The sequence below is a fragment of the Rhea americana genome, unplaced genomic scaffold, assembly GCF_003343005.1.
Source record: "Rhea americana isolate MKP2758 unplaced genomic scaffold, rheAme1 scaffold_333, whole genome shotgun sequence".
In the NCBI taxonomy this organism is placed as follows: Eukaryota; Metazoa; Chordata; class Aves; order Rheiformes; family Rheidae; genus Rhea; species Rhea americana.
In genome coordinates this window covers 277,217-292,536 of record NW_028186461.1, presented here as the reverse complement: position 1 = coordinate 292,536, position 15,320 = coordinate 277,217, and the positions used below count along the sequence as shown (strand labels likewise).

Below are 15,320 nucleotides of genomic sequence, written 5' to 3'. Positions count from 1 at the left end.
AAAAAAAAAAAAAAAAAAAAAAAGACTTTAAACCTTACCAGATACAGCTGTTACTCGTTTTACATCTGCACTCGACTGGCACAGAGGAGGGAAAGTGAACTGGCTTTAAACCAACAGATTTTGACTGTTGTCCCTCCCTGAGAGCATGAATCCCAAGGAAGCATTGAGGGGAGGCACCTCCCAGGGGCTGCACGCAGGAGATTCAGAGGCTGGGGAGCATCTCCTCCTGCCAAGATGAAAGAGGGCAGCACGGAGARCATGTCAGCAGCGGCCAGATCTCCCATGCACAGAAATGCCTGGTGTTTCTCTTGCTCTTGACCTCCTCTCCTAAGGAGCAGGTGATTCAGTGATGCACCGTGACCCTAGACTCGCTGCAAACTGCCACATTCATGTATGTGCACACGTGGTGTAACTTTCCCAACAAGGCTATCATAAACATGAGGAAAGTTTCCCAGTTTGTTGGGCTCAACCGTGGTTGCTGAGGTCAGAACCACGGGGAACAGAGGGAAGCAACGCAGTCTTTGTAAGTACAAAAACGCTGGTATGGAAGTGGCCCAAAACACGAGATGAACAATGATAACAGCACCGCCACCACATTGTAAGTCAAACACTTAACAACTTTAATAACAAAAACAAGGATGTATTTGGCTTCTCTAATTTACTCCAGGTCCTGCTTTCAAAAAAGCTTAGTGCTTTGGGTGTTGAGTTCTTTTGTAAAAACAGATCACAGCAGTGGATGCTGACACTCGAAGCTCTGCTATGCAAAGCTTTTGAAAAATCTGGTCTTAAATCAGTCAGACTGATGGTCCACTGGGAATTGTTCCTATCTGCAAAAAACCTTAATAATCACTCAAGGAAAGATTTCATCTGGACAGAAAAACAGTCTCCCACCCATCCTTGCTGGGGCTGGTTATCTCACCCTGCAGCTCTGAGCCTGTTTGGCAGAAGGAAGCCAATGGACATAACAGGGATACGCTGTGTGTTGCAACAGGCAACGTACAAGCAAGACTCTTCTATTCATGTGCGGGACAACATATGCTTCCTATCATATTAGATCATAATCTGTCACTGCATTCATTTAAAATAAACACAAAAAATCATATGCTGCCTCTGGAGCTGCTCCTCACAGCTTCCAAATCATGCCTTAATAGACCTGAATTATTCCCCAAGCAGCAAAAGCATTCCCCCAGCAGCAGAGCATATGAAAACAACACTGATACCTTTGAATCAAGCATTGAAACTGGCTGGGAACAGCACAGAACCAGCCAATTAGGGCAAAGAAAAATAGCACTCACCTGTAAGAAGTACATTTAATCTGTGATGGTTTAAAGCATGTTTCTGTTTCTCATACCGCTGTAACACTTTACTATAACAAACAAAAGATGCTTGTTTTGTTGCCATCGTTTCAGCTGTTCTTCTGGTAATGAACAGCTTTTCAGTTATATATCTATTGAGCACAGGCTGTGTGTTGATCTTCCAGTCCAGTCTGCACTCTTTTCTTACCAGTCTGCACTCTTTTCTTACCAAAAAAATGTTGCGTCGGCAAACTAGCAGAAAGGTTTCCTGCCTTTCCAGCCACCTAAGCCCAGATAAATCAGAATCCTGAGTCTTCTCACATCATAGCCAGGAACTCTCCTATTTGGCATTCCTTTCATATTATTTAAGTATCCAGCTTACACATCTGCTAACCACCAMCATTCCCTGTACGTGGAGAGCATCTACCTGGGCAAATGGCTAAACACCTACCAGGGACCAACTCAAAGAGTGTGTTGAATTTGAGTTAAGAAACTGTAGGAACACAAATACAGAGAATATGCAAAGAGCAATCCAGTTCAGAGGTGGAAAAGTCTTACTCATACCCTAATTTATAAGTGGAGATATAAAACACAGACAGAGAACCAGTGGGAAAAAAGTATATACAGTCTAATTTCTTCTGTACTTCAAAAGATGAGGACCAAGACTATAAAGAGGGGTTGGCAGGGCATCTGATGGGAGTGAACAGGGAAGGACTGTTGCTGTGGGCTGGTATTAGTACGTGCCTGTGCCTTGTCCCCATCAGCTCTGCTCCTCACAGTAGCTTCCATCCTCCCTGAATTTGTCTTCTTGGTTCTTTTTATGCAATGCTTCAAAGTACAAGGTTGTGGATAGCCATGAATATCATACTCTTCTGTAAAACAGATACATAGCAGTCAAAGCATAGTGCACCGGGCATTGTAACTCAAATTAGCAAGGTAAACCCAATATACAGTTACTTTTTTAACAGCTGTACTCTCAAACAACAGTATTTCAAGATAGCAGGAATACTAACCCAAAACTATGTTTCAACACACACACAAACTGATACTTTTTTTTCTCTGTGGTATTTGTATACTTTGCCCAAATCTTGCCTTTTGCAATTAGTATGCTTTAAGTTTAATCCTGTTTTCTCATTACCTATATATTTTCCATCTTCAAGAACKCTTGAACCTTCACAGCAAAGATGTTCTCCACTTCTATTTTCAGCTCTAGAAGAAGCAGTCATTTTGCTGAAGCAGCCATGAATGTTCTCTCTTCAAGATTTCACTTTACAGCTCTTGCATTCACACACAGCAGGAATAATCCCATCAGCTGATCAGAGGGRGTTTCCTGTATCCAACACATGGATCTACCTCCTCCAAACTCAGCCCTCACTCCAGCCCAGCTGACCCCCAGCTGCAAGGCAGCAAGCAAGAACGCAGCCAGCCCACAGACACAGGGTCAGGACCGAGGTCGGGATTGCACCCGAGAACCGCAGCTCCAGCCCCTGTGGAATGGTAGCAGTGGGACTGCAGTGGCTGCAGTAGGAGTCTGTGAGATGCTAGAACAGAACGAACCCGGTCTGCAAAGGGGAAGTTAAGCTGAAACAGGTTAGCGGCGCAGCAGCGCAAATACTCTACACGTCTAAAGCTCAGTGTTCCTTTCAGTTTGGTAACCCTAAGCAATTCGGAGAGAAGATGGCAGGCGTGACTGGACAGCACTGACTTCCCCTCTTGAGCTTCACACTGTGCCCCAGCCCAACCCCTCTTCCTGCCCCCCTTCAAGTCCATTTATGCCAAGGCTTGCTTCCACCTGCTTTTGGCCTGCTCAGAAGGATACCTTCCTGCCGGCAGGATTTCCATGAGGCACAGACCAGGGCTCCAGCCCCAAAACACATCTTGTTCTTCAAGCCCAAGATGTTCTTGGTTGCGGGCAGGATTTAAAGGCCACCTCCCTTATTCAGAACAGAGGAAAACAATGCGCTTCATCACATAGCTTAATTGCATTTGTGAAAGCAGAGTAGGTCTGGAATCAAAACCAAACCAGTGTGCAAAAAAATGAGAAACAACATGTGTTCTGAAGGCCAATCTAAAGCAGCCTCTCTTTAATATGGAAACCTCTCCAATGGCAACCACAGCCTTAAACCTAAATAATCACTTCAAGAAAACCCACTTGGCACTGTTTCTTCAGAAGAAAAAAAAAAAATCAATCATCCCTTCTGGCTGGAACTTCAGAGGAGAGTAGCTCATTGTTTGAGGGTATCAAAAAGTGTAGAGAAAATGTAGCGCACAGAATTCTTTAAGCTTCGTTTGAGATGAACTCAGATTTCCCAGAACCGATTTTTTCAGGTTCAAGTTGGAAGAGGCTTGTTTTGGTGCTGAACAAACAAACACAATATACTTGCTCAGATCAGCACGATCTGAGCAATTAAGAAAGATAACTCAGTCTAAAAAAAAAAAAACAACAACAACAACAAAAAAAAAACTTTAGATGCCTTTTGTGCTGTGATTTCAAACTGGATCACACCTYCTAGCTTTTCTCTCTATAATGAGGGCAATAATACTTCATTTTTTTTTCTTTTTAAAGAAAATTAATACTATCAGAAGAGGCCTGTAATACACCAAGAACTAGCCATGTTGCCTAATGCTGCTATTTTACCWGGTAAAAGGTTTTAAATGCATTTTGCATCAAAGTCATATGGCCCTGCTCCACACTACGTGGAGTGTTTCCACACAGAAGAAGGAAAYACAGGAAAACTATGAGATAATTATACAAAGCAGTAAGTGAGACAAGAGAAAGAAAAAAGGTTAAAACTAACTTGCTTTAATATAGAAATAAGTAAGGCCTTAAAGGAGAAAGGACTTCGAAAAATACAGATTTTTTGCTGCTTCCAACCTTACGCAGAAACTGTATGTCACAGCTGTAAGAATCGGCATTAGTTTTCTTTGCTGTTACCTTTTTCCCCTCTCCTATGTCAGAGCTGATAGACCTTCAACAGTCTGAAAAAGAGTCCACAGGTCTTCGTGATTCAGTTGTTAGAGCCAATACAAGGTAATTCAGTGTAAGAGAAAGCTAAAAACATTCAAGGAAGCTGCTTTTACRACAGAAAATCCGAAGTCTCTCAAATCCCATACACGCTCACTATGGAAAATGCAACAGGCTGAACAGGGAAGCAACCATACATTTCCACTGGATAAACAGCAGAAATATAACACAGATGTGAAATTAGTATTGCTGAATTTTAAAAATATGCAGTTGTTTACAACATGTAAAAAGGAAAAAGGATGAACAGCAAGCTTACACAGCAACAAATGAGCCTGGTACTGCACTCTAAGTAGAAAGGAAACAACAAAGTATTTTCATCCTGCAAAGAAAAGTAGATTCCTCAAGTCTATGTGGCAGGGATATTTTTCCAGGGCCAGTATTAATATCTACTTCCACATAAATCAGTATATTGCTACCTCCGTTTTGAGACGGAGACTACAGTCTAATAGTCCAGCTTCATCCATATTCTCTTATAGAGTATATAAGAACATGCATATATGTGTGTACATACTTATATATATTTACATATGTATCATACATAAATACATGGACATAGGTATGTACCTCATCTACATTAAGCTGTGGTGAAGCTCATACAATAGCAGCAGTTTCCCTAGGCTCTAAGGTGGAAGAAGTTGGCTGAATTGCCTCTGGAGGCATCTCCCCACCTTTATTCACTACAGAAAGAGCTGGAAAAAACGGATTTCTTGGCCGTGAGGCTAGAATTGGGTGGGGTCACTTCAAAAGGCTTTTACAAACGAGGTGGTGCTTGTTAAAGTCCAGCACGACACCTAGAACCTGTTCCTTCTTAGCACTCCTGCAATTTCAGTAATACCTTTCTTCAAAAGCCTTTTTCTTTCTCCTCTCAAAAATGCCTTTCTTCTCCATCAACTTACTGCATTTGATGATATACTGATGGAAAGGACACACATGGAGTTGTGCTCCCTTCTCTGCCACRTAATCTGCTGGCTTATCCAAAATCACTTTAGCCACTAAGCCAAAGTGGAGCCATTCGAGAAGAGTCTTTCCTGCAGGTGACAGATGGGAACCTGGAACAAGAACAAGGTTCTTCAGGGAAGAATTTGCATTGTAGTAGTTGCAGTAAAAACATATTGAGAATAGCTGTTTGTCAATACTTTACAGTCAAAGAGGAAGCTACAGAAAATTATACTCGGCGTGAGCCACGACCTGCTACTCCAACAACACAGGACTAAACTTTACCATAGTTAAAATAATTTCAAAATAGAAAAGCAAGCAATTATTTTGGAAGCCAGTGTGGTTTTGCAGTTTAGTAAGTTGATAAATTCCTGCACAGCTTCTGTTTTCTGCTAAGCTTCTGCCTTCAATGCATTCATTCTCATGTGCTAGGCCCCCCTCTTTCTTGGATGCTCTTCTATTAGTCTCATAATCCGGAATAAGTTTCTAGGGAAAAAGACTGAGGAGAGAGGCTCAGTTGCTCAGATAGCTGGAGAAATGTTATTTAAAGATTACAGACACGTTTTAGTGAATCTAGATGTCAGTATCATACTCAACTTCATATTCTCTTGACTTTCAGAGCTTTCCTTCTGTTGTTATTTCCCTACCCCTCCACCATGTTTTATCATACACTTTCACTTTCCAGCAGCAGCAAGTCTTGAAAGTCCATTTTCTTCTCCCTGCTTACCATCTTAGATGACCAAGTTATCCTGTCAAGTAGGCCCATAACTGACACAAACTAGGGGTTTTATGACAAGAGTATATATACGTGAATCAAGAACAAGGCATGGTGATCTATGCATAATACTAACCAGAAATCTCCCATTCTCAATGAAAACTTTTATATAAGTGCTTCTCCCTCATTCTCTATACCAATTCAGGTTTTAAAAAAATATTACTGCTTTGATTAAATCCTTATTCTGGCTAGAAGCTCCCATGAAAAGTTTAGTCCAACTAACTTTCACAAGGGTAATGTAARCAGTTATTTCTGCAGAACAGAGCCATGACCACCTCTAAGGTAGCTGATCCCACCACTTCTATAGCGGACCAGGGAACTAAATCTTTCGGTGTAATGATTATTTAGGTGACTCAAGCAAGGTCAGCTAACTCTTGTGCTCCAATCCTCCATCTATGAAATGGAGATAAAAGTATTTACCTGGCTGAGGTGAGTTAGAGAGATGATTATTGTTACAAGGATATCAGCATATCCGAAGTTGATTGACAAGAAGAGTCCCTCTTTACAGCTCTTGGCCTCCACTGACAAGCAACTCTCAAAAGAGTCTTCTCTGTGGGGGGCTGGGCTGAAAGATGTGTTATACCTTTACTGCTGGAAAGCAGCAGACCTGCAATAGCTTAGATCATTTAGTTAAGATGCAAGAAAACCATCTCACATACGGCAAGAGATTCCAYAGAGGAAATCAATCCATCTGCATTATCGTGCTCTTTGTTAGCTTCCAGACTCAACTAGTACTTCTCTCACTTCCAACAGGAGAATGCCTTGCTCTATTTGCTAGAGAAAAAACAAGGATGCCACAATAATATTACAAGAGGCACTGATCCTGGCTTTATTCACTTAAAAGATACATCCAACATTTATTATAGCTCACTTGAGATTCAAAATGTTTTGAAGAAACCAACTACAAAACCTTGACTTCAACCTTACAGTACCGTCAGATTTTCAAAAAGCAAGTGAGTGACTTCCCAGCAAAACCATGTTCTGTATTAACATACATACAAATAGAGATTAAAATTCAATAGAAACACTTCAGTTTCTGATATCAGATGAATYAAACTCAGAAAAACCACCAGTTTCTCCCGGGAGTAGGCTACTCTGGTTTTCTCAATCAACCTCTATTCTGCAGGAATGGGTGTCAGGGCTCCTGAGTTATTACATCTTATGCTGACCCTGTGCCATTTTAGAGATAGAAGAAAGTTTTCATTAAATCAGTTCCCCAGTACAGTACTCTAGAGGGAATACACTCCCCACGTCCATCTCTGTACTTTGCAGCTGTAATAAAAGTTCTACAGCACTTTAAAAGCTAGTTAGGACAGCACTGTGTGTGTCCCCTAGAGACCACCAATACTGACCACTAGTGGAAAGAAGTGCATGTTCTGTATCAAGAAGCATCAATTTGTTGATTTGCAACTCAAACTACTAGGCAGTATCTTCTCTAAATTCAAGATTGATATAAGGACAGTGCATTAGAGCCACCACATAATGATGTTAACTGTATCCTTTCTGGGTTTTGCTGCATTTAATTAGTTATTTTTTAAAAGTGGTGAAGAGTGCAGAATTTAAGAAAAAATCTCTATAATACATTGCAAAATTTAGTACTATGACGTTATGCAAGCTTACAATACGATTTATTAATTCTATGTTAAAATTCAGCATCAGTATGATGTCCGAACTATCCCAAAGTTATGTTCTCCATAATTAAGCAGTAAGTCCTGATGCCACTTTCTGTGCAAAATGCTTTCTTACACTAATGTGGCTAAAGAAGCATGAGCAGTTCTCATGTTGATATGATATCTCTGTTCTGTTTAGTGATAACCTCCCTAAAATAAGCTTGTTATGCAAAGCAAAATAACATCTTTTTAAACTTTATTCTGGGTCTTTGGACATAGTTCATGATCTGCAGAACAACACACCAACCATTCCCGTGAACTGTTTAAAGAGGAAACTGAAGGAAAAATTCAAATCAAAAGAAACTCACTGTTACGGTATCTTTAATTTATCTCGTGTTTTACAGAAGTCTGAACGGATTAAAAAGCACCTCCTTTCCCATCACGTTCCTTATAGTTGGTAAAATATATTCAATGAGCAAATGTATGTGAACAGCTTGAGGATCTGCATCTTGCAAGGATTTCACAGACCAATCAATCAAAAGCCAAATTTCTCATAGTTTTTACAATCTTGTTTTAATATAATGGTAAATCCATTCCGATTGTAAACCTGTCCAGTCATATCTCCCCAGAACATTTTGCAAAATCCAGTGTTGATTAGCAAACTAGTTAGCTTTGGCACGGAGCTGTGCTCTCTTGCCTGTGACAGCCTGGAAACCAGTTTTGATGCTGGCGACGGAGCAGCGAGAGTGGCAGGTCTCACACTGCAAGAAATATAATCTGGTGTCCTTCTGTAGAATTGTGTCTGGTGACCGACATGTATGACAGGTGACATACTCCTCTGTAGGAAGGGAATTAAGTAGTAATTAAAAGATAATGCATTATCAGTAACAAATCATCACTTCTTCAGACTTAAATGTAATAGCTGTCTTGAAAGCCTATTTGAATGTGTATAATAACTTGTAAGTGGCTTACCATGAAAAACACAAGAGGTTGAGGCAACCTAAAAACTCCCCTACCTCTCAAAGGTTTTGCCCGGTACTTTGTGCACTGACACCAATGTTTTAAAAATAATAACCTGTTAAGACTTCTTACTGGCTTCCTATGTCTTTCTCTGCTGAAACAGCAAAAACAGCATTCTCAGATGCCAGCAACACTTGTACAGCCACAGCACTGTCTAAAGCATCACTGCTTGTTGCATGTAAGCTGCTGAAGATTCAGAATCTTTTGACTAGCAGCACACAYACCGTATTCATTAATTAACAAGCATAAACTTGAGAAGTCAGTTACTGTTATTTTCAATATTCCTCTCCAAAGCAATGAAACGAAACTCAGATGAAAACAAGCAATGTTCAACCACACTCACTAGCTTCCTTGGTACGTGTCAGTGCCAGAACAGAGCAATTGTTTGCTTATTCTAACAGTGATAAAGGAGCCTATATTTCTATTACTGCATTATAAAGCAGCAGCAAAGTCATAGCTATTTGTCACAGAGCTTCCACAAAATGCCCACAGTGGGGCATGTGAGCCAAACACAGCCCACACATTATTGGAATGGGCCTGGGAGAAATTCATATTGGAAAAGGGAATTATACTTACTGATATATCTTCTCAAGACATTTTCTATCTGTTTTTGCTGGAATCTTCCTTTGATTACAAGTTGGTTGTTACCATCTATTGAGCCACTAACAAAAAAGAAAAATGAATTAAGCATTTGATTTGCCAAAGACATCAGGTTATTTAAAAAAAAAATTAAAAAAAAAAACAAAAAACAAAAAACAAAAAACATACATACACAAGAAAAACAGTCAGGAACATGAGAAGCAGCCAGAACTACTTTGTGGAAAAAAAACTGCAAAATTCTGACGACACTTGAAAACCTATACTAAGTTTTGACCAAACATTATCCTTAGTACAGTTGTATCAAAYGCTAGCACAGAACATCAGCCTCACAGTTAAGCTGACAATCAGAAGAACTTTACAGAATGAGGAATTTGCACTGATTTCTCTCACAAAAGTGAGAAAGACAACTCTAGTAAAGTGTAGTATGACTAATAATACCCTTTCCCAGTCATTCTGATATAAGAAAGAGAAGATTAYGGTTTGTAAATTTTTAACTTGTCTGGAGCTGAAGAAATTTCAATGCCCAAACAAACACGTACTCACTTTATTCATGCTGGCATTAGGCAACTAATAAAAAATAAACAGACAATGAAATAAAATCCTATGAAATCTATAGTTAAAGCCATATAAAAGCAACCAAGTGTTTCTGCTAAGACCAACAAATTTGACTGCAGCATTAGACAGAATAATCAGCTGCAGGCCCTCAGACTTGCCGTTAGTCAGACATTCCCTCCCCCTTAGCCATCCTATCACTTCTTAGGATGATACAAGCCACAAAGCCATCCTTATCTGACTGGGACTAGCAGCTCCACTAGCAGAGCATATTTGAGAAAGGTTGCAGATAGGGAATTCAAAACCTTACCCAGACTCTTACCAAGGACTTTATWTTTTGCACCTGTACCTCTTCCATGATATGCTGTCTCTTCGATTATGTAGCAGAGCAGCCATGTGCAAGGAAGACAAAACTGTTGTTCAAGAATATGTATATACAGAGGGCTCTAAAAGCAGCTATCTTCTTCTTGGTTAGGCAATGTCAATTAGATCGCCATTGTTCCCTACATACATTCACACAGGACTTCCAAGTGTCTTACCTTGTACCCAATTCTGCCAACAAAAACGCCAGGAGATGTTTTGGCTGACGATGTAATCTAAAAATAAAGTAGAGATATCTTTAACCTTTCCCCTTCAGAGAAATCTGATATTTATACAGGAATGGCAGGCTAAACTGATCTTTAATTACCATGTTTGTAAGGGAGCAGCCCAAAAGGGTCTGCACCAGAGAGCACAGGCAGATATTACTGAGGACACAAGAAGGTAAAACAGCTCACAAAAAAATAAGCAATAATCACATTAACTATTGAAAGTTAAGTTTTATATTTAAGATTTTCTTATTCTTACTAGATATGCACACCCTATCCTGTGCAAAAGGGTAACTAGCTACCATTAAATATTTGCTTTAGTAAGCTACTCAGATCCTCAGTACAATTTTATTAAGACTGTTTTCTGACACACTTATGAAGCAAATCAGATGCTACATTTCCAGAATTGCCCCAAGAACAAAACTGCTTGCACTAGAAATAATTAAGATAGAGATTAAGTAGTTTTTAGAGAAAGCGTGGCAGCAAACAGTAGGAAAAAAATACTGAAATGCATACCACTCACCAAAAGAATAGCAGTATAGGAGTATTTGCAGTCTGAAAGCACAAGATTAAAAAGAGCATTTCCCCCTGCCCCTCAAGACTTGCAGGTAAATACCACTGGTGACCCAACTACACAGACTTACTGGAAATCAGCAAACTCACAATAGCAATAGATTTCATTTCAATTCATGAAGTCCATGATTTTCACAGTTCAAGTGCAAACTAAGAAACCATCTGAACTACCACATTTGAAAGCTGWAGTAGTACAGCTTCATAGTTATCTTAACACAGACAAATGTAGAGGAAAGGAGTGGTAAGATTGGAATAGCTATTAGTTTACTTCCAGTTCACCATAGATTTTTGCCAAAAAGATGCATTCAACAGAACAGCCAAAAGCACAGAGGAAGGTGGATCCATTCCCTATTCCTTATGAATCGCAAGAGTAAGACTTACAATTTGCAGATATCTGTAAAGTTGACAAAAGATGTTTTCTTGGTCCCTACTCTTACAACCTGCGGAGGCTTCATGACAAATTTTCTTTTTTCTCCAGCTACCATATCTGGATTCTTTTCTCGCATGATGTTAAATACTCTGTTGAGCAACTGCAAAAATAGATGTTCACATCAGTATCTCATGTCTCTCAAATGAAGTAGTCACTTCCAACAACTCAAAACAGCATTCACAATGAACATTAGACCCTCTTTGTCCATTAGCTCTTCCCCACATGCTTTTGAACACACATCAAAAAAAGTTCTGCAAAACATACAAAATGTAAAAGCTGTTTCCCCAGGGTTTACTGCTTAACACACAAGTACCTCAGTCTGTTTACAGAGCTGTTTTAACTATCATTAACKTTTCCTCGTATGAAAGTTAACTACGATAAAAGATGCACTTCCTCTTACTTTTCTATTCATGAGTTTCTTTTCAAGTCCTTTAATCTTAAGTTAGAAATAGGACATGCAGACATAAGGTCTATCACTGCTGGCACAGATCAACAYGGAAAATATTTTGAAAGCCTTCTGAACATTACCTCATCATATGTGTAGTCCCTTTCTGAGCCTGCCCACGCAGGTCCTGACTGAAGGCTAAAAGAAATTCCATCATCTTTTTTGCTATCTTCATCTTCAAAGGCTGTAAAGAGAGTTGATTGGGATTCATTAAGAGTAAAAGTAGTATTTCTTTAATCTTGTGCTTATGCTATTTCTGAAAGGTACACTACAGAAGGTTCCACTAAGACATAAACACGAGTTTTTCCTGTTTGTCTGCCTACACAGGTCATCAGCACTCACAGGGAATTCACACAGTGCTTCTATAGAACATTTTCCTGATAAATACAACGGATAATAAAATGAATTTTGAAACAAAGACTCTCGAAAAGAAATTACTCACCTACAACACAGACTATATTTCATTTTCAACATTCCCATTGAGTGAGGTTATGATTTTACCTTCATCCTTCTCCATTATTTCATCTTCATCTGGAAACTTTACATTCTTCTTCTTCTTCTTTTTATTGCCCAGCATGATATCAAGGTCATCTTCAGGTTCTACTGTCTCTGGTACATCTCCCTCAATTTTTAAGTCCTGCAAAGAAAAATAGTAAGAATATAGTTTACATTTTTGCATGAAASAAATCTCCATGACAAAGCATTAGGAACAATACTAGTAGCATGTTATAGTAGATGAATACTAATACTATCCAGCATGATCCTGAAACGTAACAGATTTAACCAGAAACTAAATTACATTGAAGAAACAGCTACACTACTACATATGAAATAGGCTAGATTTTTAAACACTAAGCTCTCTAGATGCAATGAGGCACACGTGACTAACATACAACATAGCAGTCTTGTACAAAAACTTATTTCCTACTATTTCCTTCAGATTACACGATTTCCCATTATTTCTTTTAGATTTCACGATTTCCTATTAGGCAATCCATGCAGATAAAAATCTTCTGGTCCAACTTTTGACTGGTTAAGTACAAGGTCACACTGTCTAAAGGCATCAACCAAACTAAGACATAAAAAMCAAAACATTCTACGTGCCAGAAACACTTAGGTAAAGCAAAGCTGTTTTGCAGCCAGTCCAATTTGTTATCATAGTTTTCTTCTGAGATGAAAACATGTTTCTGCACACGTAAAGAACACATAGCAAACATTTAGCCTTTCTGTGGCAGATCAGAGGGACATTTTCATTCCAAAAAGGCACAATCTAAAGAACAGGCTTAAACATAACATTTCTCTGTCCACTTGCTTTCTGGGCTTGCCAGTTACACTGACAACATGATACAAAAACAAGTGTCAGAATAAAATTTAAGAGAAGTAAGAATAACTTGTACACTTTCTGGAACACTGAGAACAGTAGCCAATCATTTTTAAAGCAAATACAAGAGTAAAAACAGTTTTTTTAGCAAATATATATCCTTCATTTGAAGAGCCTGCCTTTAGAAGACAATTCAGAAAATGGCTTCTGACATCATCCATTTACTTCTCTTACCCCCAAAGACAATTAATCTGATGCTAGTAAACCCTTATTACAAACCACGGAATTAGTATACAGAATGAGATTGCTCATTTTACATACTTGTTACATTTCTGGGCAAAACCCTGTAATAGCGATATATTAAGCAGAACCTACTATATATGAAAGACACAGTGAATCATAAGTTTAACTATTAATTCAATCAAGAYATAATGACAGACTCCAAACAGTGAGTCCCCGGAAAACAAAAGCAGGAAAGTTTTCAGCAATAGACAGTTTTGTAAACAGACCTTTACACCTTCTTCTGCTTCATCTATATCAAATATCTTTTTTGTTTTTTTCTTCTTTTTCTTTTGATTGAAGAAGTTTAAATCATCCAGGTCATCTGTTGTATCTAAAAAACAAAACATTGGCAAATGAAGCATGGATATTTATACCTGCAGTAACAGTTTAAATGTTGGTTTATAATTCACATCTGAAGTCTGCAACAAAAACATTACAACAAGACAAAAGCAGTGATCGTTAATCCCTACAGAAATTCAAGTTTTAAAGTTTGGGGTAGGTCATTCTGCTCTACAGCAAAATACCTCAGTACCATTTTACAGTTTCTGCATCTTCTAATCATATTTTCTTATTTTTAAGTGCTTAATCTCTCTTGCTGCTGTACAAGGGAAATTAGGTACTTTCATTTTTGTGGTAGAGATACTTGGAGAAAATGAAAACAAAACTGAATAAGGAAAGTTTAGTTTCTTTGGTCTACGGCAGGAACCAATTTTAATCAGTAAATTGGATTTAAGTTAACAGCATTCCCTTAATCAGGTCTTATTGACATGGCATTGGCCTCAGCTGAAAAGTAAGGTCATACACATGCTTATTTATTACTGTTATGCTTATTTATTACTTATTTTATTATTAATATAAGCATTACACATGTTTATATACACAATAAAAGCTTATTTCTTGAAAGTTTTTGAAGAACACTCTAATTACAGCACTCACAACTGCCCAAAACCTAGAACTCTTTTTTCTGACTATGTTTCTGACTATTATTGCAACAGTTGTATCTGGAAGATTTAAAACTTCATGCTAGCAATTTTAGAGACTCCCTTTCCATTGTCTCATGCAAAAAAATCCATTTGAGTTAGGAAAGCAAAATTTACATAAGCTTAATGGTATCACGCTATGTGTTTCAGTATGTTCTCAGGCAGTTGAAGGAAAATATGCCCTGCACACATGCAACAGAGTCCCTAAATACAAGTCCCTATATGAATTAGGCTGCCAGCATTATACATTATATGCCAAATTTTTGAAATGGGGCTTCCGGTCTTAGAATACAGAAGGACTACATTTGACAGTTTACCTACACGGATTTACTTTACCTTTCTTCCTGCTGTCTTCTTCATCTGCTTCCACATCTTTGTCCTCTGCTGGCTCTGGTTCAACTTCTTTTGTTTCTGATTGCTGAGTCTCTTCTGCTTGTGTATCCCCTCCTTCTTCATCCAGCATAAAGGGCTTCTTCTTTTTCTTCTTCTTCTTGCTCATAGTAGGATCGAAAATCATCTGTAGAAGTGTTAATTARCAGCATATTAATCACCTACCATGCAATACTTTGAATGCCTTTAAGTTTCTCTCCATATTCCTTCAGTTAAAAGGACTGTCCTTTGGCTTCAATCTCAACTATGTGTTTTTCTAGACCTGTGACAATGTAATCATGTTGACTCAACTCAAAACAGTGCTTACATATACTTCTTTATAAACGTTACAGATCTTGATCCAAGGCATAACTAATGTGACAAATAACAAGACCGAAAAAAAAAAAAAAAGAATTGAACACTGCTTAACGATTTAGTGCTTCTACTGCTTTTTCCACAATAATCAAGATTTCCTCAAGTTTCCTGTCTTCTAAATATAGTTCACGTGAAAATATATTAG

The 15,320-nt window shown here is 38.5% G+C and overlaps 1 protein-coding gene across 1 annotated transcript; it reads right to left on the bottom strand.

Annotated features, from left to right (window-relative positions):
- Positions 1 to 6,836: 6,836 nt before the first annotated feature.
- On the bottom strand, positions 6,837 to 14,948 carry EIF2S2 (eukaryotic translation initiation factor 2 subunit beta). Its single transcript, XM_085311139.1, has 8 exons — positions 14,768 to 14,948; positions 13,679 to 13,782; positions 12,350 to 12,485; positions 11,932 to 12,032; positions 11,355 to 11,503; positions 10,353 to 10,409; positions 9,238 to 9,323; positions 6,837 to 8,479 (listed from the first exon to the last, which is right to left on the bottom strand). Exons 1-8 carry the CDS (start codon positions 14,946 to 14,948, stop codon positions 8,304 to 8,306), a joined length of 990 nt encoding a protein of 329 aa, XP_085167265.1. The 3' UTR covers positions 6,837 to 8,303.
- Between the last annotated feature and the right edge of the window lie 372 nt (positions 14,949 to 15,320).

What these genes read in the sequence shown, in the direction of transcription:
- EIF2S2 (XM_085311139.1), bottom strand. Translation starts at nt 14,948, where the DNA reads ATGATTTTCGATCCTACTATGAGCAAGAAGAAGAAGAAAAAGAAGAAG. An exon ending in AAGCAGAAGAAGGTGTAAAG is followed by an intron (nt 12,486 to 13,678) that starts GTCTGTTTACAA and finishes TTTTCTTTGCAG; the next exon opens with GACTTAAAAATTGAGGGAGA. An exon ending in GGGACTACACATATGATGAG is followed by an intron (nt 11,504 to 11,931) that starts GTAATGTTCAGA and finishes CTATTTTTGCAG; the next exon opens with TTGCTCAACAGAGTATTTAA.